Source organism: Panthera pardus, unplaced genomic scaffold, assembly GCF_024362965.1.
Source record: "Panthera pardus isolate Hobbes unplaced genomic scaffold, ASM2436296v1 HiC_scaffold_4, whole genome shotgun sequence".
Taxonomy (NCBI): domain Eukaryota; kingdom Metazoa; phylum Chordata; class Mammalia; order Carnivora; family Felidae; genus Panthera; species Panthera pardus.
The window spans coordinates 19,054,801-19,077,068 of NW_026526969.1; the positions used below are offsets into that span (position 1 = coordinate 19,054,801).

The 22,268-nt window shown below is 62.6% G+C and overlaps 3 protein-coding genes and 1 long non-coding RNA gene across 13 annotated transcripts; 3 read left to right on the forward strand and 1 right to left on the reverse strand.

Moving 5' to 3' along the window:
• The first annotated feature begins 1,194 nt into the window (after positions 1-1,194).
• On the forward strand, positions 1,195-5,647 carry KREMEN2 (kringle containing transmembrane protein 2). The gene is made up of 8 exons (XM_053893821.1): positions 1,195-1,674; positions 1,914-2,088; positions 3,104-3,195; positions 3,296-3,420; positions 3,616-3,769; positions 4,132-4,653; positions 4,730-4,808; positions 5,051-5,647. Exons 1-8 carry the CDS (start codon positions 1,578-1,580, stop codon positions 5,259-5,261), a joined length of 1,455 nt encoding a protein of 484 aa, XP_053749796.1. The 5' UTR covers positions 1,195-1,577; the 3' UTR covers positions 5,262-5,647.
• A 938-nt stretch (positions 5,648-6,585) lies between these two features.
• On the forward strand, positions 6,586-10,125 carry PAQR4 (progestin and adipoQ receptor family member 4). Of its 2 annotated transcripts, none has more exons than XM_019468328.2 (3): positions 6,586-7,110; positions 8,477-8,698; positions 8,854-10,125. In XM_019468328.2, the coding sequence occupies exons 1-3, from the start codon at positions 6,945-6,947 to the stop codon at positions 9,285-9,287; spliced, it is 822 nt and encodes a 273-aa protein (XP_019323873.1). In that variant the 5' UTR covers positions 6,586-6,944; the 3' UTR covers positions 9,288-10,125. The 2 variants fall into 2 exon arrangements, with proteins under 2 accessions (XP_019323873.1, XP_019323874.1); XM_019468329.2 differs by having other exon boundaries at positions 7,006-7,110; positions 8,403-8,698.
• A 2-nt stretch (positions 10,126-10,127) lies between these two features.
• PKMYT1 (protein kinase, membrane associated tyrosine/threonine 1) lies at positions 10,128-20,025 on the reverse strand. Of its 9 annotated transcripts, XM_053893912.1 has the most exons (10): positions 18,765-18,921; positions 18,318-18,465; positions 13,981-14,485; positions 12,690-13,183; positions 11,926-12,032; positions 11,639-11,811; positions 11,396-11,553; positions 11,064-11,184; positions 10,470-10,568; positions 10,128-10,386 (listed from the first exon to the last, which is right to left on the reverse strand). In XM_053893912.1, exons 3-10 carry the CDS (start codon positions 14,329-14,331, stop codon positions 10,366-10,368), a joined length of 1,524 nt encoding a protein of 507 aa, XP_053749887.1. In that variant the 5' UTR covers positions 14,332-14,485; positions 18,318-18,465; positions 18,765-18,921; the 3' UTR covers positions 10,128-10,365. The 9 variants fall into 9 exon arrangements, with proteins under 9 accessions (XP_053749887.1, XP_053749886.1, XP_053749888.1 ...); XM_053893911.1 differs by lacking the exons at positions 18,318-18,465; positions 18,765-18,921 and adding an exon at positions 19,894-20,025; XM_053893913.1 differs by lacking the exon at positions 18,318-18,465 and having other exon boundaries at positions 18,765-18,923.
• LOC128774714 (uncharacterized) lies at positions 18,919-22,075 on the forward strand. Its single transcript, XR_008419122.1, has 3 exons — positions 18,919-19,670; positions 20,836-21,022; positions 21,852-22,075. It is a non-coding gene; the product is annotated as an uncharacterized LOC128774714 (long non-coding RNA).
• Positions 22,076-22,268: the final 193 nt, after the last annotated feature.

Sequence of the window (22,268 nt, forward strand, 5' to 3'; positions counted from 1 at the left end):
GCGGGGGGGGGGGGGGGGGCTTAGATTCTCTGTGCGCAGCTAGCACACGCGGGTGAGACTCCCATCCCGGTGCTCCACGGGGCCTGGAAAGTGGGAGGCGAGCCTTGGCCAGCCTGGCTGCCGAGAGGGCTTCCCTCAGGAGGCGAACCCCGCGACGGCTTCGAGTCTCAGCAAGCCCACCTCCTTCCAACGTTCACTCCGTGGGCTGCCCGCCCTAGGATCCCAGAGCCTCATCGTGGGGCGCTAACCGCTAGGTCTCCGCCGGTCGCGTCACCGCCTCCCGCACCTTGGCCTTGCTAGAATCCGCCCTGAGCCACCCTGTCTGCGGGGCGGGGACTGGACCGTCCCGGCTGAACGGCCTGGTGAGGGCCCGGGGAGAGGTGGGGAGGCTGGGTTGAGGGGCGAGGGAGGTGGGCGGGGCGGGGCCGCTCGGGCCCGGCCACCACCCCCCTCCGCCCCGGCCCCCGCCCCCGCCCTCCCACGCACCTGCGCTGGCCTCCCCCCAAGCCCTGGGGGCAGCCGGCGGGCGGCGCTGGGAGATCAGAGGATTCGCAGGAGTCGGGCCCGGGGAGGGGGCGGGGAATTTCCCCCCACGCCTGCCCGGGCCTGCTCCCCTCCCCCTCCCCCGCCAGGTTGGGGTTGCGGGGGGGCTCCGCTGGGGGAATTCCGCCGCGCTGCGAGGGCTCCGGCGAGCCTGGGCTGGGGGTCCTACGGAAAGAAGGGGGAAGAGAGGAGGGGACAGGCTGGGACCGGGGGCGCAGCTGCCTTCCTCCCCAGACACCAGCTGCCCCTGCCTGTCCGGGATTGAGCGTCCACCATCCCCGCGGGTGCGGGCGCCGGGAGTGGCGCTTCCTCCGTCCGGCCGGAGCCATTCGGTACTTGGGAGAGGGGCGTGTTTCACCGCCACCGGGGTCCCTCTGTCCACCAGCCTGGCCTTTCCTCCTCCACACACCCCTAGAACCTGCACGGACTTTGAGAGCGGGAGGGGAGAGGAGAAGCGTGCTGGGACACCGAGGGTCCCGGGGCAGTGTGTTGGCGGGGGGGGGGGGGGGGGGGGGGGGGGGCTTGGCGTGGGAGGCGTCTGGACCTGCTGCCTCCGCTCCAGTCTCGGGCGGGGCTTCCCGGCCTCGGGGGGATGGGGTGGGGAGGGAGGGACCCAAGGGGGAGGGACCCACAGAGGGACGCGAGGGGGCAGGAGCCAGTGCGTTAGAGACCTGAGCGAGGGAGAGCAGGGCGCCGCGGGAGAGGGCGGGTGTGGACGCGAGGGCAAGTCCCCCCCCCCCCACCCGCCGCCCCAGCACTAAGAGGCAGTGACGGAGACCGCCCCTGGCCAGAGAACCCCGGGGACAGCCAGAGGGGACACGGGGGCAAAGAGACGCCTCCTGGGGCAGAAACCCTGGAGGCAAATACTCGCGGGAGAGAGTTCACCGCTCCAGACGGAGAGCGCCGCCCAGAGCGGGGCGCGAACAGGCTGTCAGAGGACAACGCCCCCCAGGTCGCCTGGAAGACCCCGGAGCGACCCCGGGGGTGGCGTGGGCCGTGTGCGGGCCAGGGCAACCTCTTTTGGACTGGGGGCGATGGAGACACGGGCCCCGCACGGCCTCCTGCTTCTCCTGCTCTTCCTCCCGCCGCTGCCGCCCCGCGGGGCCTCCGCGGGGAGCCTGCACAGCCCAGGTGAGTCCCGCCCCCGCGCCTGGACCGTGGTCACCGCTCTCTCCTCTGCCTGCCTGCCTAGGAGCCGGTCCCGAAGCGGAGGAGGGGGCAGAGCAGGTGGCGGGAGGAGCTGAGCCCCGGGGCCCCGCAGGCGCCGGGGGCGCGGACGGGGGAGCCGGGCGGGAGTTAGAGTGGCGGGGGGGACGGTGAAAACGCGGGAGAAGGTCGGGACCTCCCCAGCCCCCGCGGTCGCCTCGCAGGCCTGTCCGAGTGCTTCCAGGTGAATGGCGCCGACTACCGCGGCCACCAGAACCGCACGGGTCCGCGCGGGGCCGGCCGCCCGTGCCTCTTCTGGGACCAGACGCAGCAGCACAGCTACAGCAGCGCCAGCGACCCCCAGGGCCGGTGGGGGCTGGGCCCGCACAACTTCTGCCGGTGAGGGGCGGGGCCTGCGCTGGGCCCGGGACTGGGCGCACTATTGCAGGCCTCCGCCCGGGGCCGGGCCTCGGTGTGGGTGGGACGGAGGTCTTGGCTGGGCGGATGCGAGGGCCACCCCGAGGGTCTGGGAGCAGAGCCTAGGCGAGGGACCAGGCCTAGCCCGTTCTGGGGGCGGGGCTGGCCGCTCAGGACATTTTCGGGACGTTTAGGTGCCCAAACGCTGCAGAGCCTAGGGTCAGGCCTGGGCATTCAAGGAGCCTATGTAGGCGGGACCCAGTCAGAGGGCGAGCCCCGGGGTGGAGGGTCCAGCCCCTGCGGTACAACTTCTACTCTCGGTGACAGAGGGATTGGGTGGGGGGGCGTTCAGAGCCACAACTGCTGTCTAGAGCCACAGGGACCCAGCGGAGCGAGAGGACACCACAAAGCTCAGGGCTCACCACTTTTGCTTTAAAGCAGGGTTGCAAGCCAAGGGAGGTGGCCAAGGCCCAAGGCAGGGTTGGGGACGAACACTGCAGGTGGCTTCAAAGTCCTCATGTATAAGGTCATATCCTAGCAACATCTGAAGCCCAAAATATGCCCTCAATGCCCCTCCTTTAAAAAAATAGTTTATTAGTTAATTTATTTGTTTGAGAGAGAGAGAGCGAGCAGGGGAAGGGAAGAGCGAGAGGGAGCCAGAATCCTAAGCAGGCTGCACGCTGTCAGCACAGAGCCCCACTTGGGGTTCGGACTCAAAAACTGTAGGATCATGACCTGAGCTGAAACCAAAGATCGGTCCCTTAACCGACTGAGCCACCCCACCCAGGTGCCCCTTAAGGACTTCCCACCATCCCCTCCGGAGTCGACAGCCACAAACAGGTGGGACAAGCCAGAATCTGTGTGACAGTGACAAAGGAGAGGAGCACACAAACCAGATCTAACACACACGATGGCCATTCTGCAGAAAGGCTGTGGGGTGGGGCCTGGGGCTTGCAGCCCTTGGGGTGGATCCAGACGACTTCTCCCCCACCGGCAGGAACCCCGACGGTGACGTGCAGCCGTGGTGCTACGTAGCCGAGACAGAGGAGGGCATCTATTGGCGCTACTGCGACATCCCCACGTGTCACAGTGAGTGGGCCGGGCTGGACAAGGGTAGGAAGGCTGGGCTGCCTGGGTAGAGTTCTCTTTTGGAGGCACCGGACAAAGCCGGACTCTGCTGCCCCCTCAGTGCCCGGGTACCTGGGCTGCTTCGTGGATTCGGGGGCACCCCCGGCCCTCAGCGGCCCCAGCGGGACCTCAACGAAGCTCACGGTCCAGGTGTGCCTTCGCTTCTGCCGCATGAAGGGCTACCAGGTACTGCCCCTCCCCCCTCCGGCTCAGAACAGTGACCCTGACCTAGACCTCAGGACCCAAATCAACTCCCACTCTGACGTCAAACCCTGACGCTGATTTTGGAGTCTCCTGCCCGATTCCCACTTATGACCCTGACCGTAGGACCCACCCCTACCCCAACCCCTGCCTCTTGGGTCACCCAGTCTGTGCCCCCAGCTGGCGGGCGTGGAGGCTGGCTACGCCTGCTTCTGTGGCTCTGAGAGCGACCTGGACCGGGGACGCCCGGCCCCAGCTACCGACTGCGACCAGATTTGCTTCGGCCACCCGGGCCAGCTGTGCGGCGGCGATGGGCGTCTGGGCATCTACGAAGGTGAGGAGTGGGCGGGGAAGGGGGGCCTGGGCGGTGAGGGGAGAGGGTCTGGGTGGGTCCCGGGGTGCCACGCCCCGGTAGGGGGCGGAATCTGGGAGGGGGAAGCCGTACGCTGGGGGCGGGGCCCGAGAAGGGGAGTGGGGTGGAGGGCAGGCTCCGCACCTGGGGGGTCAGGGGCGGGGCGTGGAGTTGGGGGCGGGACGCGAGGAGGGGATTCGCGGTTCGCGGAAGGAGTAGGACCCGGCTCGAGGGGGCGGTGGGGCAGGTCTGGGGTCGCGGCCCAGCGGGGAGGGGCAGGCGGCCCGCCCCGTGAAGGAAGAGCCCGCGGGCCTCGGGGTCCTGACCACCGGCCCCGCCCACAGTGTCCGTGGGCTCCTGCCAGGGGAACTGGACGGCTCCGCAGGGCGTCATCTACTCCCCGGACTTCCCGGACGAGTACGGGCCGGACCGGAACTGCAGCTGGGCGCTGAGCCCGCCGGGCGCCGCGCTGGAGCTCACCTTCCGCCTCTTCGAGCTGGCCGACCCGCGCGACCGGCTGGAGCTGCGGGACGCCGCCTCGGGCAGCCTGCTCCGCGCCTTCGACGGCGCCCGCCCGCCGCCGCCCGGGCCCCTGCGCCTGCGCGCCGCCGCGCTGCTGCTCTCCTTCCGCAGCGACGCGCGCGGCCACGCGCAGGGCTTCGCGCTCACCTACCGCGGTGAGAGCCCGCCTCGTCGCCCTGCGCCCGCTGCCCCGCCACCCTGCCTCACACTTCTCTCCGCAGGGCTGCAGGACGCTGCCGACGACCGCGCGCCCCAGGGCTCGGCCCAGACCCCCGCAGCGTCCCCTGACTGGGCCAACGTGAGCTGCAGCCCCCGGCCTGGGGCTCCGGAGGCCGCGACGGGGGGTGAGGCGGGCACGCGTGGCGGGAGGCAGTTTGGGGAGCAGCCCCTCCCCTGCCTCACGGCACCGTGTGCCCGCAGCCCGGGTCTTCTCGACAGTGACGGCCGTCTCAGTGCTGCTGCTGCTGCTGCTGTCGCTGCTGCGCCTGCTGCGCCGACGGTGCGCCCGCTGGGGCAGGGCCTGAGGGCGGACGCAGCTGGGCGCCTGACGCCTCGGTGCCCGGGGGCGGCCCTGGTGGGAAGCTGGGGCTTTCAAGGGGAACGCGGCTGGGAGGCAATCCCGGGTTCTTGAGGGACAAGGGCTTGCGTCCACACAGGGAGTCGCGCGCGGGATCGCAGGCGGAGCAGGACGCTGGAGGTAAGATTGGTTGGGGGTTCAGCTGACATCTGCTCCCTCTCTAGGAGCTGTCTGCTGGCTCCGGGAAAAGGGCCCCCGGCGTTGGGGCCTTCCCGGGGCCCCGGGAGAAGCTGGGCTGTGTGGTACCGCCGGCCTCGAGGGGTGGCCCTGCCCTGTCCCCCTGGGGACCCTCAGGCTGAGGTTCTAGCCGCGAGTTACCGGCCCCTGAGCGCCTCCAGCCAGAGTTCCCTGCGTTCTCTCATCTCTGCTCTCTGACTCGGGATCCCTAGGGTCCACTGGACCCTCTGCCAGTGGAATGGACATCTCAGACTCCATGCCGCACTCTACGTTGACCTTCCGCCCCTGTAAGGACAGCTCGGTCTCTGATCATCTCCTGGAGACCAGACATTGGACAAGAAGCCTCTGGTGCTATTACTGAGAACTTGGTCTGAGCCTCGAAGGTCCAGATGGTTGAGGCCAAAGGGCAAGAGGAATCTGGCTCCCCTCCCTCATAAACCTTAATACCGGGGTCTCTGACTTCAGGTTGCTTTTAGAACTTCTTGGGGGTGGTTCTGGACTGCTGCCCTAAGTGAAATGTGAGAGGTCAAGAAAACTAGTCAAAAGGCCAGCCATAGATTCTGAATAAAGGACCTATTTTGGTACAGGGCTCTCTGCAAGTTCTTGCGTGACAAGAAGAATTATGTTAATGAGCCAAAGTTGGGTGTATCCATACAAAGTAAGGTCGGTCCAAGCCTAGAGTGCTTGGGAGCTGCCGGGAAAGTTTAGGACCGAGGAACGGCGGAGGCGGAAGGATGAGTGGACGGGGTCCTGGAGAAGGGGAGGAGGGGAGGAGGAGGAAGAGGAGGAGGAGGGGGAAGCGGTTGTGGGCGGGGTTAAGCCGGAAAAGGGATGCATTCCTGGACCCGCCTTAGAATGAACTCGGGCAGGGACGGACCTTTCTCCCGTGACCTCCTGCCCTAGCTTCCCCTACGTTTCTGTCTTTTCTGGGTGGAACCGAAGGTGCCTCGCAGTGGGCGATAACAGGGAGAGAGTTTGACCGAGCTCAGGCTACAAGAAGCCCGGCCTGAAGGGCAGGGCATCGCCCGAGGGCGCTGGGCGCGTCAGACACACGTGTGAGGCCTGGCCACTCAGCGTGGCTTGCTGCGCTCTGGCCGAGTCGGGCCGGCGGAGATCACCCCCTGGCTGGAGTGGGGACGCGCAGGCTCTAGACCTGACTGGTCCGAAGGTCCGGGACCGCCAGCACCTTGGACAGAGCCCGGGTGAGGGGTGGGGTTTGGTGGCGACGAGGGTGAGTGCCCAAGGGTGCGTCGACCTAGGGGGTCGCGCGGAAAGCCCGGGCACGTACGGCAGACTCTAGGCGCCGGGGTCACTCCAGCAGAGCCACTGGGACCCAGAACGTCGGATCCCAAGCCCACAGCTACCCCATGCAAATGAGGCTGGGAGCGCATATATTATGGTAATCACGCTAAAGTCTGGGCGGGCGTGGGTGGGGCTTCCCCGCCAGCCTCGCCCATTGGCCCTCGCAGCGTCGACGTCACGAGTACCGCGCGCGAAACGCCGGCGGGATGGCGGGGGCGAGCTGCTGGGGCGGAGCCTGGCGTCCCCACCAGCGTCCGGCCGCGCCCGTCCTCCCGGCTGCGAAGGGACGACTGACCGCTGCCGCCTCCGCGAGCTGTCCCTGCGGCGCGCCTTCCCCAGCGGGACCGGTCTCACTGCGCCCGGGCGCCCCGCGCGTCCCCAGCCTCCGCCCCAGCGTGGGGGCGCCGGGCCCGCGCGTGCGCAGCGCGGGAGGGGCGCGGGCCGGGACCCCCGCCCGGCGCGTGCGCGGACGCAGCGCTGGGCGGCGGGCAGGCACCGGGATGAGTCTCGGCGCGCTGTGGCAGCACTGAGGAAGCCGGGGGCCGAGGGGAGCGCGGGCCGCCCGCGCCGGGCCGGGCCATGGCGTTCCTGGCCGGGCCGCGCCTGCTGGACTGGGCCAGCTCGCCACCGCACCTGCAGTTCAACAAGTTCGTGCTGACGGGCTACCGGCCGGCCAGCAGCGGCTCGGGCTGTCTACGCAGCCTCTTCTACTTGCACAACGAGCTGGGCAACATCTACACGCACGGTGAGCCGCGCCCCGCATCCCACACCCGCGGTAGCCCTGCCCGCGCCGGGCCGGGGCCGGAAGGCCGAGGAGCGCCCCAGTGCTCAGGTCCCGGTCTGCCTGGGCCCTGGCACGGCCAGGAGCCGTGGTGACAAAGCTGCCATTGTCCCAGACGGAACTGTCCTTCCGCTCCCCGGGCGGGGGCCCCCGGGCAGGCGAAGGAAGCAGCATAAGGGACCAAGTCCGCTTAATCCCTCTGAGCCCCGGGGAGGAGTCTGGTGTCCGACCCCCTTCATAATCCCTGTGTCTGGGGCACCTCCCCCGCCAGCACTGGTCCAGGAGATGGGGTGTGGACTTCGATTAGGAGAGGAAAAGAAACCAGGCCCCAGCCCCTCCCCACGCAATTGCCCTGCCACCCTCGGCCCGGAGCAGCCCAGCCACACGGGGCTCCGCCTGGTGGCGGCTCCTTCCTTCCTCCACCCCCCCCACCCCCCCGCCCCAGGCTCGGGGCCCCTCCTCCGCGGCCCTGCTCTGCTGACACAGCCCTGCCCGTCCTTGGGCTGCCCCGGCCAGGAGAGGGGCCCCGAACAGGCTGGGCCCAACCTGGGTGCCTGCCTTACGGGGGGACTGTGGCCTGGCCAGACCTTGCCGAGTGTGCAGCCACAGCCCCAGTCCGCTGTGCCAGTCTTTGACCCTGTGAGGGCGATGCCAGAGTGCCTAGGGAAGGGTGTAGGAATCACCCTGGTTGGGACTGAGAGAAATGGAGTGCAGGCAGCGCTGCCTGGGGAGCTGGAACAAGCTCCTCTCAGCCCCTCTCCCCTGCCTGGCTTTGCTTCTTTCCGGAAGACAGAAAGGCCCAAAGCCTCCTCGTTTGATCACTTACAGAGAAGACACAGGGGTTGAAAGAAGCAAGCTAAGTGGCCCTGGGATCTGGTACCACTGCCCACATGTTCTGTTCAGAATTCCGCTTGAGGCCATGCCTCCTTCTGGGTTCTGCCAACACAACAGAGTTTAGGGGATTGGGGCTCCTGCTCTCTGGGGAGGTAATGTGGCCTAGGGGTGAGAGCAGCTTGGAGTTAAGAGTGCCCAGGTTCTGTTCTGCTCCCACCCCTTCCTTGCCGGGGTCACCTGGGGCAGTTACTCGGTTTCTTCACCTGCAAGTGTGGACTGGATAATGGTGTCTACTCCCCCGGCGTCTTGAGAGCTCTGCCAAGTCACTGAAGTCACTGAAGGCGCGGGGCCTGCCTCTGTCAGATAGCGTGCTAACGGCATTGTCAAGATCTGTCTTGCCTCATCCCTTGTGTTATCTCTAGACCGCAGACTCCCTGAGGACAGGACCTGTCCTCTGGCTGAAGCTGTGTGATGGATCATTGTCTCCCTCTCCCAGGGCTGGCCCTCCTAGGCTTCCTGGTACTGCTGCCGATGACCATGCCTTGGGGGCAGCTGGGCAAGGATGGCTGGCTGTGGGGCACACACTGTGTGGCCTGCCTGGCCCCGCCCACAGGCTCTGTGCTCTATCATCTCTTCATGTGCCATCAAGGGGGCAGCCCTGTGTATACTCGGCTCCTTGCCCTGGATATGTGTGGGGTCTGCCTTGTCAACACCCTCGGTGAGCTAAAGGACGGGGCGGGTAGGCTTGAAGGATGGGCGCTGGGGGGGCGGGGGGGTGGGAAGAGGCAGGGGACACTCACGGGAGCCCTGGGTGGAAAGGGCAGGCAGTCCCCCGGACTGACATGCCTTCTCCTGTATCTCTCCTCCGTGCAGGGGCTCTGCCCATCATCCACTGCACCCTGGCCTGTAGGCCCTGGCTGCGCCCAGCCGCCCTGGTGGGCTACACCGTGCTGTCGGGCGTGGCTGGCTGGCGGGCCCTCACCGCTCCCTCCACCGGCGCCCGGCTCCGCGCCTTTGGTTGGCAGGCTGCCGCCCGCCTCCTCGTGTTCGGGGCCCGAGGAGTGGGCCTGGGCTCTGGGGCTCCGGGCTCCCTGCCCTGCTACCTGCGTATGGACGCACTGGCACTGCTCGGGGGGCTGGTGAACGTGGCCCGCCTGCCGGAGCGCTGGGGACCCGGCCGCTTTGATTACTGGGGCAACTCGCACCAGATCATGCACCTGCTCAGCGTGGGCTCCATCCTCCAGCTGCACGCGGGCGTCGTGCCCGACCTGCTCTGGGCCGCCCGCCACGCCTGCCCCCCGGACTGAGCCACCTGGCGCCCACTACGCCGGCCTCTCCACGGTCTTCTAGGACCAAGAGTATCATGCTTCGCTCCTTCTGCTGGTGTGCAAGGGGCTGACTCCCCGGATGCTTCCAGCAAACGGGACTTGCCAGCTGGGAGCCTCATCTGTTTGTCCGTTCTTCCCTGTGGACGAGGACCAGCCTCTTCTACCCACACCTCGGAGCTCAGCTTCCCCTCCTTGCCTTCTTTCAGGGTACTGTGGAGGCTAGAAGGAAACCTTTCCTTCCTGGACCTCAGTTTATCTTCTGTGACCTATGAGGGTATGGCCAGAGGGACTCTGGGGTCACGTCTTGCTGTGACAGAATTCTACCGGCCCAGAGCTGTCATTCCACCCTGCCCCACACATAAGGTACCTCATGGGTGCCTTGCCCGGCCCTCAGCCCTATTTCCTGACCTGTGTCTGCTCTGCGTGCCAGCCCTCCCACCAGCCTGAGGCTCACCTTCGCCTTCTCCTTCCTGTCCAGAGACTGTGGAGTGAGGGGTTTGGACCACAAGAGCAGCCCCTTATCCCAGGACCAAGGGGTAGGAGGGGGGCTGCAGCTGCTGCATCCGAGCACAGAGACATGACGACCTGAGTGGGCTGAGGGCCCGCCCTCCACCCTGACTGCCATACTCTGATGGCTCGATGAACACGCCGGGGACGTGCCTGCTCAGGCAGTCTCTGGTCCACACGGCGCATGCTCCTAGCTCCAGTGTGCTGGCCTGCGGCCCTGCATCAGGGCTCAGCCACGGCCCATCCCAGGGTCGCAGATCCCGGGCAGCATCAATAAATGGGGCAGGAAGAGCCGTTGCCACACAAGCAAGCTTGGGTGCTCCCAAGATTCAAATACCTTTTATTAGACACGGCAGGCAGAAGGAACCCCTGGAGTTGCCAGAGGGACCCCAGCCTCCAGGAGGAATGGGGAGGGGGTGGTGGCTAAAAGGTTAAAAACACCAAGGCTGGCCTGTGGACTCACGCTGGGCCCAGTGAGTCCTCAAACAGGCTGAGGAGGTTCCGAGGTTCAAAGGAGGGGAAGGAGCCCCGAGGGGGCTCAGAGTCAATGTCACTTAGGTCCAGGGCCTCCCTGGGGTGGGGGGAAGAGAGACAAATGACACTCAGGATCTGAAAGCCACCACCTCCCACCCGCTGGACTCTGGGCCTGCTCACCTCAGTGTGTACCTGCTCCGGGGGGGAGGGGAGCCACTGCGGGGGGTGGAAGTGTTCCCGACAGCCCTGGCCAGGACAGCCTCTGGAGAGAGGGAGAGCCTGCACAGGTGGGCCAGACAAGTAAGGTGTCAGGGGTGGGGAGTGCATGGGGAGGGGGCCACAGCAAGGTCAACCCTTGCCCTGTGCAGACCCCAGGCTCCTGACATGGGCAGGGGCCCCAGTCGGGAGCAGTGAGAGCATGGTGCCCTTTGAAAAAAGCACTTTCACAACTTTTAAAGGCCATCTGACCACTCAAAGGCCACCTCTGTTCCTTTTTAGAACATGTGGGTTTTGACAGCTGGCTGACAAATGAACTTCTGACAAAGGAAGCCTATCTGGTACCTCATGTCTGCTATAAAGCGTCCCCACAGCGATGGGTGACATTTCCTTAAAAAGGGGTTAATGGCGTGATTCCTCCTGAGGACTGCCCCAAGCGGTTTCTTAATTACAGCCTCTCACTTGGCCGCCAGGTACCTAGGACCAAGGAATTTCCCGGGGCTCGGGCTCCCCAGGCTCTGGGGACTGTGTTCCCGGAGAGGACGGACAGCACCTCACCTGTGGGCACCGCAGCCCTACCGTGGCGGCGGCCGTGGCCCTCGCGCTGCTCCCTCGTGAGGCAGCGCCCCAGGCGTGAGGTTGCCGGTTCTGCTCTGCTCTGCGTGGTCCCTGCACTGAGCTTGGAGGAGACCGCCGCATTCAAGCTGGGCCAGGCCGCACCCCCACTGGCCTTGGCTCCCTTCCCAGGGTACGATGGCGGGGGGGTGGGGGGGGGGCGGGGGGCAGGCTTGGGGGAGGGTTCCTGTTCACCACGAATCCTCACGGGGCTGCAGCCTGGCCGTGCTGACTGCCCCTTTCCCCCACCCCCGGCGTCCTCAGCTCTCACCCACCCTATGCTGTCGTCATCCCAGTTGCTGGAGAGGCTGCTGTCCAGGAGGAGGCTGCAGGGTGGCGAGCCGGGCGGGGTGGCTGGTGGGCTCTGGGGCTGCAGCCATCTGGCGGGGTGAGCCAGCCCGTGCCAGAGCCAGCACAGCAGGGCAAGCAGGGCCTGAGGGGACAGGGACAAGGGAGGCAGGGCAGGCCCTGGGGCCGGGGGGCGCGGCTGGGCACCCTGTCACGGTCACCCACCTTACCTGCCACAGTGCCCACCCTCGACTGAGGGCCTCGGCGGCCATATACCACAGAACGTTCCAAGGCTGAGGCTGCCTGAGCATGGGCAGGGCCAGCAGGGACTCGGCTGTGGCCCGCAGCTTGGGGTCAGGCTCCAGCATCATGGTGAGGACAGAACGCAGCTCAGAAGACAGGCCTGTGCACAGGGCGGGGCCGTGTCAGGGGTGACAGCTCTGAGCCCAGGGGCCCCAGACGTGAGCCCGGCCTCCCTGGGGCCGCACGTTCCTTCCCGTCCTTGCCCTCCACTTACCGGCAGTGAACTCCGGGGGCAGATAGCCCTGGCGCAGCTGCTGCCAGCCCTCCCCGCCATGGGGCAGCTCCATGTTGCATGCCACTTCCAGGATGGTGAGGCCCAGACTGGGAAGGGTGGGGGCGGTGACAGAAGAGGGGCAGGGTTGGCCCTGGGGCCCAGACCCCAGAGCTCCAGGCTGCCCAAGAAGAGGGTGGAGAGGGGCTGCTGTCTTCCACCACGAGCCAGGGAAGTGGGGAGGGAGGGGCTGGGGGTCCCGAAAAGGCCCATCTCACAGAGCCCCCTCACCACCTGGTGAGTCCTCCTGGCACCCGTCACTGCACAGGCAACGCGGGTGCTGACGTCACCACCATCGTTCTGCCGCCAAGGCTGGATACGGCCGTTAGAGGCAGAGCGGCGGTCACCCGCCTGGACGACGGAACCCACTGCCCGGGCCAGCCCTAGCTTCCCCGCTTGCTAAGTGGACTCTGTGCAAGTCCTTCGGCCCCACTGTGTCCGTCCCCTGTAAGTGGAGCAATTGTCCCTGCTGTGGGGGTGAGGTGAGGAAACGGGGGATCCATGTAGAGGGGCCGGAGGGTCCGCTGCCCACAGTCTGCCTCTGCAGAGACGCCTCCAGTGCAGGACGGGCCTCCACCCCCTCCGGGCGGGACGTCCCGGCCCGAGGCTTCCTGACTTGGGGCTAGGGTGGCACTTCCCTCCCTCGGCTGGCTGCACGTCCCCTGCCCTCCAAGCCCGCCGAGGGCCTCCCGCCTCCCGGCCCTCACCTGAACACGTCGGCCGCCGTCCCGTAGGAGCCCCGGAGCAGCTCAGGGGCCATGTAGCGGGGGTCTCCCTCCTGGGCCTCACCGGTTCCAGATGCGCCCAGCTCCACCAGCAGCCCAAAGTCACCCAGCTTGCAGCGGCCCCGGGGCCCCAGGAAGATGTTGGCGGGCTTGACGTCAAGGTGGACCAGGCCTCGGCCGTGCAGGTGAGCCAGGGCAAGCAGGGTGTCCCGCAGGTAGCCCCAGACCTGGGCCTCGGGCAGGCCGGCGCCCCGGGCCTCGCAGTGCTGTTGCAGGCTGGGCCCACACAGCTCCGTCTGCAGGTACAGGATGCCGCCCTCCTCCCAGGCTCGCTCCAGCCGCACACAGCGCGGGTGCTGCCCCGCCCTCTCGTGGCCACCGACCTCGGCCAGCTTGCGGGCCCGGTCCTTAGGGCCCCGGAAGGGCGACATAGAGCGCTTCACTGCATAGAGCCGGCCGTCTTCCTTAGAGCGCACCTGGAAGGGAGGTGGCACCCGCGAGTGGGACAGGAGGCCGGTCTGGCGGCCCCTGTTAGGACTTCACACTATGGAAGGCGGAGCACGGCATCCGCCTCGGAGCCCACGTGCGCGGCAGCAGAGCTGGACGGGCCACCCTGAGAGCTCCACGTACTGCCCCAAGAGGGCCTCGGGGCACGAGGCCACGTGGAAAAATCTGGCTACACGAACACGTGGCCAGCACGACCCACTGTGCGGGAGACAAAAAGAGTCTGTCCGTATCTGGTCAACCCTGTGGAGACGTAGAGAAAAAGATCCGGAAGGAAGGACACCCACCCGAGAGGCACAGCGGTTTCCTCCAGGAAGAACCAGTCTAGGGGCCGCGTTATTTGTGCTTCTTAACAACAAAATTGTCTCCAGGTAGTACTTACGTAAGGAAGACTACCGTTGTAGAGGAAATATAAAGGGGAAATATATTTTAAGGAGAAATAAAAAGCTGACATGAAGGGTGTAGCGGGAGCACCTGCTGGCCTGAGAGGTGATGGGGCGTGGGGTGTGCGCCACGCAGAGGAGGCTGCTCTGGGGCGGGAGAAAGAGGCAGCCAGGAGCCACTGTGAGGCGTGCCAGGCCCTGCACAAGGGGGGAGTGTGTACTGAGGGGCGCGGAGGGCCTAAGTAGGGGGAAGGAGAAAGCAGCCAAATCGGCCCAGGAGAAGCAGGCTCTCAGGGGAGGAAAGGGGAGTGGGCTGCCCAGGACACCGTCCCCTCCAGGCGGGGGTGGTGGCAGTAGCAGGCCCGAGGAATTGTCACCCCACTCACCTTGAAGACCTCTCCATAGGAGCCGTGGCCCAAGCGGCCAAGCCTCTGGAAACTCTGTTGGAAGAAGGACTCTGGCCGGCTTGGGTCATAGGAGGGGCTCTGAAGCGTCTCAGAGGCTTTGCCTTGGAATGTCACCCTCCGGGGCTGGGGCTGGTGCCAGCCCGGGGTCCGAGGAGGGAAGAGGCGGCTGATGGGGACGCTGCCCTTGGCAGGGGGCCGGGGCGGGAGGCTCCGACTGAGCCCTCCAGGCCTCTTGAGGGAGAAGCCAGGTTCCGCGTGGCGGAAGTAGGCTGGGACTGGAACGGGGGTGCCACTCAGGGGCGGAGGGGCGCCCTCTGTGGGCACAGGCATGGCCAGCACAGGAGGCCCTGAGGTGCACAGGACAGAGCGGTGTGTCCGCTCAAACAGTGCCTGGTCCTGTGGCCCCGAAGAGGCTTCGGAAGAGAGGTGCGTCCACTCTGCACACACGTTCCGCTTTAAACATGGAGGCCACAGGGACGCGCACCTGCAGGGAGAGGCAGAGGACAAGTATACATAGGCCTGCATGCAGTCATCTGTACCTTGGAGGCCAGAGAAGCATAAACCACAAACCCCAAGGCCATGTCCTGGAGACTGCGCAGTCCAGCACAGGTTGGCTGAGAAGGGCTCTGGAGCCGGGGACCCCACAAGTATATCCCTGCCCCATCACAGCCAGCTGTTTGGCCTTAGGATACGCACCCTCTTCCAAAATCGTAAGGTGGAAATATTGATGCAGGCCCACCATCCCTTATCTCTAATTCGAACGTGAAAACAAAGATCTGAAATCCCAGTTTCTCTCCTGTCTTCGTTCTCACAGCTGTGGGGCCAGCACTCACTCAGCAGACCACCGCCTCCGGCCACGGAGGGAGGCCCAAGTTCCAGGTGAGTGCAGCGGGGCAAAAGCCCTATCTGGCAGGAGGGCTAGGGACACTGGGGCCCAGCCACTCCGACCCCAGCAGGAGGTCCCCCACCGGGAAAGGCAAGCCAGAAGGCCAGAGGCTACTGTTCCCACCCTGAGGCAGCAGTGTCACCCAGACAGGCACCTGTGTCGCTGCCCTTAGCTCCAGAGCTCTGGCCCAGGGATTCAGTCTACAGACAAGCAGGCAATCGAAGAGAAATTCTGAAGCTGTCCCTAAAAAATACACACACACACACACACACACACACACACACACGCACGCACGCTATTTGAAACGATGTGTGGGAAGTTCAAGCCTAAAGACACTCTCAAAGACTCTGGAGGTTTTGATGGTAAGCAAATAGGAGGAAGCTTGGTACCTCCATGAGTGCAACAAGTGCCCCACAGCCCGGCTACTTTCCCAGACAGAACTGGGGACAAGAGCCTTACTGGGGTCAAAACAAACCTCAAACACTGAATTCAAAAGCTACCTTGTCAAAGGAGCCCCAAATTAATTAGATCAGTCTGCGGAGCAATCCATGCCCTAGGCACTGAGAAAAACAACAGAACGATCAGCCCACAATGGGTGGAGCCCAACAGCTAAGGACGGGGATGGACAAAGAGAGGCCCGTACAACCACTGTCACTCAAAGGTGACCGTGCACGTGCACATACCCAAGGCTGGGCCCTCTGAGGAGCGGCATCCCAGGCTTCACGCTGCAGGGGAAAGAGACATCGCGACAATGGCCCAGCCAGTCGCTAAAAAATAAACAAGCAAACGAGTCATAATCCTCCAGGCGGGGAAGAAGCCAGTAAGGCCAGTTGCTATAACATTGTCTAAAATGTCCAGTTTAAAAAAAAAAAAAATTACAAGATATCCACAGCCATAGGAAAATGTGACCCCCACACAGGAGAAAACCAGACAAAAGAAAGTACCTGAGAGGGACCGGATGTGAAATTTAACAAAGACGTCACAGTACTCACTATAAATATGTTCAAAGGACTAAAGGAAGCCACGCTGAAAAGAGTAAGTGAAGCGTGATGACCACATTTCAGCAAATAAAGAACATTGATACTGAGATAGAAATTATAGAAAGAACCAAAGGGAAGTTGTGGAGTTGAAAGGTGCAAGAACTAAAATGAAAAGATTCATCAGAGGGGTTCAACAGTACATTTGAAATGGCAGAATGATTCGTGAACCTGGAGATAGATCAAGAGAGATTATGCAGTCTGAAGAACAGAGAGGAAAAAGAACGAAGAAAAGGGAACCGAGCCTCGGAGAAACGCAGGACACCACTGGGTGCACCAACGTGTGTACAAGGTGCAGCAGAGGAAAGAAGGGGAGGAGCAAGAAAAATATGCTAAGACATCATAGATGAAAACTGCCCCAATGTGATTCACAAAAAAAACCTCCCCGTCCTAAGAAAAACACACGAACACTGCCAAGGAGCTCAAGGAGCATCAGGGAGGACGAATGGAGAGGCCCACACACAGACACGCCGTTTTAAAATGCTGAAAACCAAAACCAAGGACGCAGTCTTGAAAGCGGTAAGAGAAAAAGGCCTCATCGCTTACAACCTCCCCTAAGATTAACTGCTGACTTCTCAGCAGAAACAATGAAGGCCAGGAGGTAGCGGGTGGCCTATTCAAAGTGTTGGGGGAAACATCTGTCAACCAAGAATCCCATATCCAACAAAACTATCTTCCAAAACTAAAGGCAAAATAAAGACATTTCCCAGGTAAAAACAGAAAGAATCCACTGCTAGCAGACCTGCTTTGTAAGAAAAACTAAAGGAAGTTCTCAAGACCAAAAGCACGTGATCCCTAACAGTAATCTGAATTGACACGAAGAAGCAAAGGACTGGTATGTCATACAAAAGACGGTTAAATACATATCTCCTCTCTTAGCCGATATAAAAAGTAAGTGGACGATAGCATGCAATTGTGTACTGGGCACTGAACGTATAGACCTAACACACTTACAAATAAGAGCCCAAAAGAAGTGGGTGGGAACAAAATTACATTGGACTGGAAAGTGACACCAGATGGTAACTCGAGTCGCAGGGACAAACGAAGAGAACCAGAAGTGACAAATAAGAGGGTCGCCGTAGCCAACATTATGCATATACACTTGCTTTCCATCCACTCTTCCTTCAGCCGCTTAAAGAAATTAAAGGTGACCTAAATAGGGCGCCTGGGTGGCTCAGTCGCTTAAGCCTCTGACTCTTGGTGTCAGCTCAGGTCATGATCTTATGGTTTGTGGGTTTGAGCTGAGCCCCGCATTGGACTTGGCACTGACCGTGCAGAGCTTGCTTGGGATTCTCTCTATCTCCCTCTCTCTGCCCGCCCCCATTCGAACATGCTCTCTCTCAAAATAAACTTTTAAAGAAATTTTGAGAAAACCAAAATAAATGCTGTTACATGATAAGTAAAATATAATAATGCTCTGAGCAGTAATTGAAAGAACACACCCAAAGTGCGGTGGTCCTGAGGGTGTGTGTTGGGAGAGAGAGGGCTGTGTGTTGCCATAATGTTATTATAGAAACAAAAACAAGAAAACAAGAGAGGAGGAGTCCAATTTTGAGAGGAAGCCACAGTGTATCAAAAGAAGCAGGGAGTGAATGGGGAACAGACACCTGAGGGAGCAGTCCTCTGGAGTCTGTCGCTGGGGCAGTGAGGGGTAGGGGAGGGACCCCCATCCGACATCCCCTGGGGACCCTTCCTCCGCCGGTATTCACCTCAGGATTCCCATCTCAGGGTTTCTCAAAGTGCAGAACCAGGGTGTCAGAACCCCCTGCTGGTTACAAGTACAGCCTCCAGGCCCAGTCCTAGCATATTTGGAGACACCAGGCATCTGCATTTTTTAAATTTTATTTAAAAACAAAAATTTAATGGAGGGGCACTTGGGTGGCTCAGCCCGTTAAGGGTCTGACTTCAGTTCGGGTCATGACCTCATGGTTCACGAGTTCAAGCCCCCACGTAGGCTCTGTGCTGTCAGCGCAGAGCCGGCTTCAGATCTTCTGTCCCCGAAATAAACATTAAAAAATATGTTTATTATTTGGAGAAAGAGAGACAGAGCAGCACGAACAGGGCAGGAGCAGAGAGGGAGACACACAATCCGAAGCAGCTCCAGGTTCCCAGCTGGCAACACACAGCCTGACAGGTGACTCGAACCCACGAACTGTGAGATCGTGACCTGAGCTGAGTCAAAGGCACACACTTAACTGACTGAGACACCCAGGCGCCACTCCAGACACCTGGAGCATCTTAAACCAGTTCTCGGGCGACCCCAGGGTCATTTCATTCTAGCACCACCGCCCTGGCCACACAGCTTTGGGGATGATGGGACAGGGGAGGGAGAATCCTGGGTGGCCCTGACCAGGCCAGGCCTGGGTGGCCTCTGGACCTTTCGGGGGCCTCACCCGCTCACTGGGCCGGACACATCGCTGACCACGGTCTGCCGCGCTAGACTGTGAGTTCCTCCGGGACAGGGCCACAGCCGATTCACCTCCGTGGCCGTGGGCGAAGCCTGGCGAACAGCTGAATAGGCCGGCTGCCTCGGGGGAGGGGCTGCAGATGAAAGGTGGGTAGGGCTTTTCCCGGGGAGGGACCCGTATGGGGGGGAGGGCGTAGTCACCGAGGAAGGCCGGGAGGGCGGTGGCAGTCACCAGGAACCGCGGCGGCAGTGGGCGGGGCCGCCGCGGGCAGGGCCCGACCCGGCGGGACGGGGCGGGGCCGTCGGTGGGGCTGGGGGCTGGGGGCTGGGACCGGGAGCGGGTGAGGCTGACCGCGGCAGGGGCTGTCAGGGGGGCAGGGGCTGCCGGGAGGAAGTGCCGGCAGACGGCCCTCAGGACCCAGTCTGGGCTCACCTTGACGGGTGGGCGGGGCGCGGCCCAGAGAGGTCCCAGATTCCGGATCGGCAGAGGCCGCGGAAGCCCCCGGCGCAGTCAGGCGGTCGGGGGTCTGCAGTCGACGGCTCCCCACGCCCGGCGGGAGGACTCTCGGAGGGGAACGGCCCGTGAACGCGCGCAGAGCCGGCTCGCGCCAAAAATTCCAAACCGGCCTCGAGGCCCCGCCCAGGAACGCCTCTTACCCCGCCCCTCCCCGATGCAGCCCATCAGAGGCTCCCAGGCTCAGAGGCTCCGCCCCCGACGTCCCGGCGTGCGCGTCCCCGTGCCCTCTCCGGCACCTCAGGTCGTGCCGTCTCATTACGCAGGCGCGACGTCTCGGCGCTAACAGGGGCGGAGGCTGCGTCGCCGTGCAATCTCGCTGATGCGGCGTGGCGCGTGGTGGGAGCTGGGGCGTGGAGTTGTCCCGTTCGGGTCCCGGGCTGGGGACGCAGCTCCAGACCCCAGTCCTGCACCCACGGCCGTCGCTGGTCTGGCTTAGTTTTCTATATTCTAAAAGAGGCGGTCTTTGCAGTTGGCCTCAGAGGCGCCTCAGGAGGGGGTCCCTCCGGACGGGACGGGAAGTGCCTGCGCTCTGCGGGTCCCAGCCGGGTGGGGTGCCCTGGGCTCGCTGGCTCCTTCCTGCGTGTCGTGCACCGCACCGGGAGGCCGGACATCGTCCCCACCCCCCGGGAAGCCCACCAGGCCGGCCTCGGCCACCTCCGAGGCAGCCCGAAGTATTCTTTGGATTTGAGATTTGAGCTCAACTCCACCCTACCTCCGCCCCTCCCTGGCCGAACGACCTTGGGGACCCACGGGGCCTTTCTGAGCTTCGGATCAGCCACCTGCAAAAACTGAGCTGATGAAGCTTCCCGCACCGAGCTAGAGGTTCACATGGGAGGGATCCCCTTGGAGTTCTTAGCAGGGAGCCCCGGCGGAGCAAGCGCTGGTCCCTAACACTGGCGCGGCTCGGGGGTGCGCCTTCACGGAGAGGACCTTTTATCCGTTTAACAGTGGGGGCGGGATGGAGTCACACTTCCGGGCCACCCTCTCAAGAACGCTCCCCAGCGCGTCGCATCTCCTTTCCCATCTGGTTTCCTTATTATTACACTTAACTTCTGAAATTCTCTCCTCTAGTTATTGGTTTACTTGTTGACCACCCGTCCCCCAGTTTTCTAACAGGTTAGAGTTCCCAGCCCGTTGTGGTGCCTTCAGCGAACGCTCCAGTGTGTGGCCCAGCAAAGGAGGGCCTGGTCCCCCGGATTAGGTCCTTGGACCTAGAGCGTCTCTAGGGGCCGCATCCCCACCCACCTCCGCCCACCCTCCCCTTGAATTTGCATCTCTGGCAGCCACAGCCCCAGTGACTCAGTCTGGATCCTTGTTAAAGGCCCCAAGCTTGTCCCCAGGAGGCCTGGGGAAGCAGGCAGGCCCCTCTCCAGCTGCCAGCCCCTCCTGCAGGAGTCTGGGTCCCAGGGCCTCTTCCAGCTGCCCAGTCTTGAAAGCCTAATATGCAATGACCTAAAAATAAATATTTCTTTAAATTTGAAAATATACTTCCGATGGATATTTCACTGTGTGGAAGGACTATAATATGAAGTTAAGTACAGATAGTCGCTAAGAGCGTGGGCGGTGAACTAAGGAAAACGAGGGCTCTACCCTGCTCTGCCACTCAAAAGCTGTGCTATCATAAGCAGGTTGCTTTATGTCTGGATGTTTCCCTGCGGAGAGATTAGTTCCTACCTCCTAGGGCAAGAGCACTAAATAAGAAAACGAATGTGAGGGGCACCTGGGTGGCTCAATCAGTTCAGAGTGGATTCTGGCTCAGGTCATGATCTCATGAGTGGTGAGTTTGAGCCCTGTATCTGGCTCCTTGTTGATGGTATGGAGCTTGCTTGGGATTCTGTCTCTCTGCCCCTTCTCTGCTCACTCTCTCAAAAATAAACTTAAAAAAAAAAGAAAATGAATGTGAACTGCCTTGAGTTACAAGGCTGAGCAAGCATACAGTAGGAGCTTACTGTTTCATAATAACAGTAATATTTTGCCAACTGTATAGTATTTTACAGGCTTCACAGCAGCTGGCTGGGCCACAAGGAAGTTCCTGGTAGAGAGGGATCGGGCCCCCACACCCGGCCGGGGACCACAAGTTCCCAGACCAAAGAAACTGGCTGGGGCTCCGTTAGAAGGAAGCCCCCCAACCTGCTTCCCAGGCTCTGGATTCCCTGCGTCCCACCCACACACAGGTAAGAGCCGGCTTGAATCCTGCGCCCCCGTGTGTCCCATCGCCGCAACAGCACCGTCACCCAGACTTGCAGGGAAGAGTCACCCCTCACCTAGGAAGCCCCCGCAGGGATGGGGCCACAGAACAGGAATACCGTGACTTAAGAGAAGCAGGGAAATGACGGCCCCAAGTGCAAATGTGGCTACCCTAACGGAGAAGAGATTGTGAGGGGTGCTTCTGGGGAGCTGGCTGCGTTCTGTTTCTTCATCTTTGTGCCAGCAGCACTAGCTGAATTTTGTTTATTTATTTATTTCGAGAGAGAGAGCATTAGCAGGGGAAAAGAGAGAATCCCAAGCAGGGTCCACACTGTCACCGCAGACCCCGACGCAGGGCCTCCTTCCCACAAGCCGGGAGATCATGAGCCAAAATCGAGATTCCGACACGCGACCCACTAAGCCACTTAAGCGCCCCAGTAGCTGTTTGTTTTGTGGGTATTTGTTATATCATACATTTCTGTCCTCTGCACGCTTCTGTGTGTTTGCCCGACTTCACGCTGGCATAGGCTTTAATAAACTGGCAGGTGAGTGGAGAGGGAGTTCACAGAGGTCAGCTTTGCACCGGGCAAGTGCCTAGAGGTGCCGGGCAGTGCCCTAGAGGCAGCCAGCACAGGGATCCAGGCTAAAGGGCTGTCAGGTGCACGGCCAAGAGGGTGACCTGAGGGGACTTCAGCACAGGTGCAGGTTCAGAAGGCGCCCGCCCTCCCCTCCAGCTGTCCTCCACAAATTCCTACCCCGGCAGGTGCCGCTTTGAGCAGCTGGCTGCGAGTCTGTCGACAGGCTTTACCATTTTAGGCGACACACTTCCTGGACCTCTGCCTTGCACTCTCAACACCCAGCTGTCACCTTGCCCTGGCCCCTGGAAGTCGCTCCTCTGCTTGGAAGCTGGACCACCATGTCCCCTCACACTTAGGAGCAAAGGGTACCCGAGGCCCGGGCTCCATCAGGGGCTCTCTCGGTCCCCAAGTGGTCCTTGTGCTCTCAGGCCAGCCTGGCCCGACCTGAGGGAACTGGATGTGCTGGGGTGGGGGTGGCAGCACTGCAGGGGCCAGGGGATGCCCCACTGGGTTCAGCCCTGGCTCTGAGCAGCCTCCAGCTGGCCCAAGGCCCCAGGCTGCCTGGCATTTTCCACCGGCCCATGCCAGCACCAAGGCAGCCTGGCAGTGGCCGTGGGTACCCGCATTCCCTTTGGCAGTAGCCTGTACCTCCTGC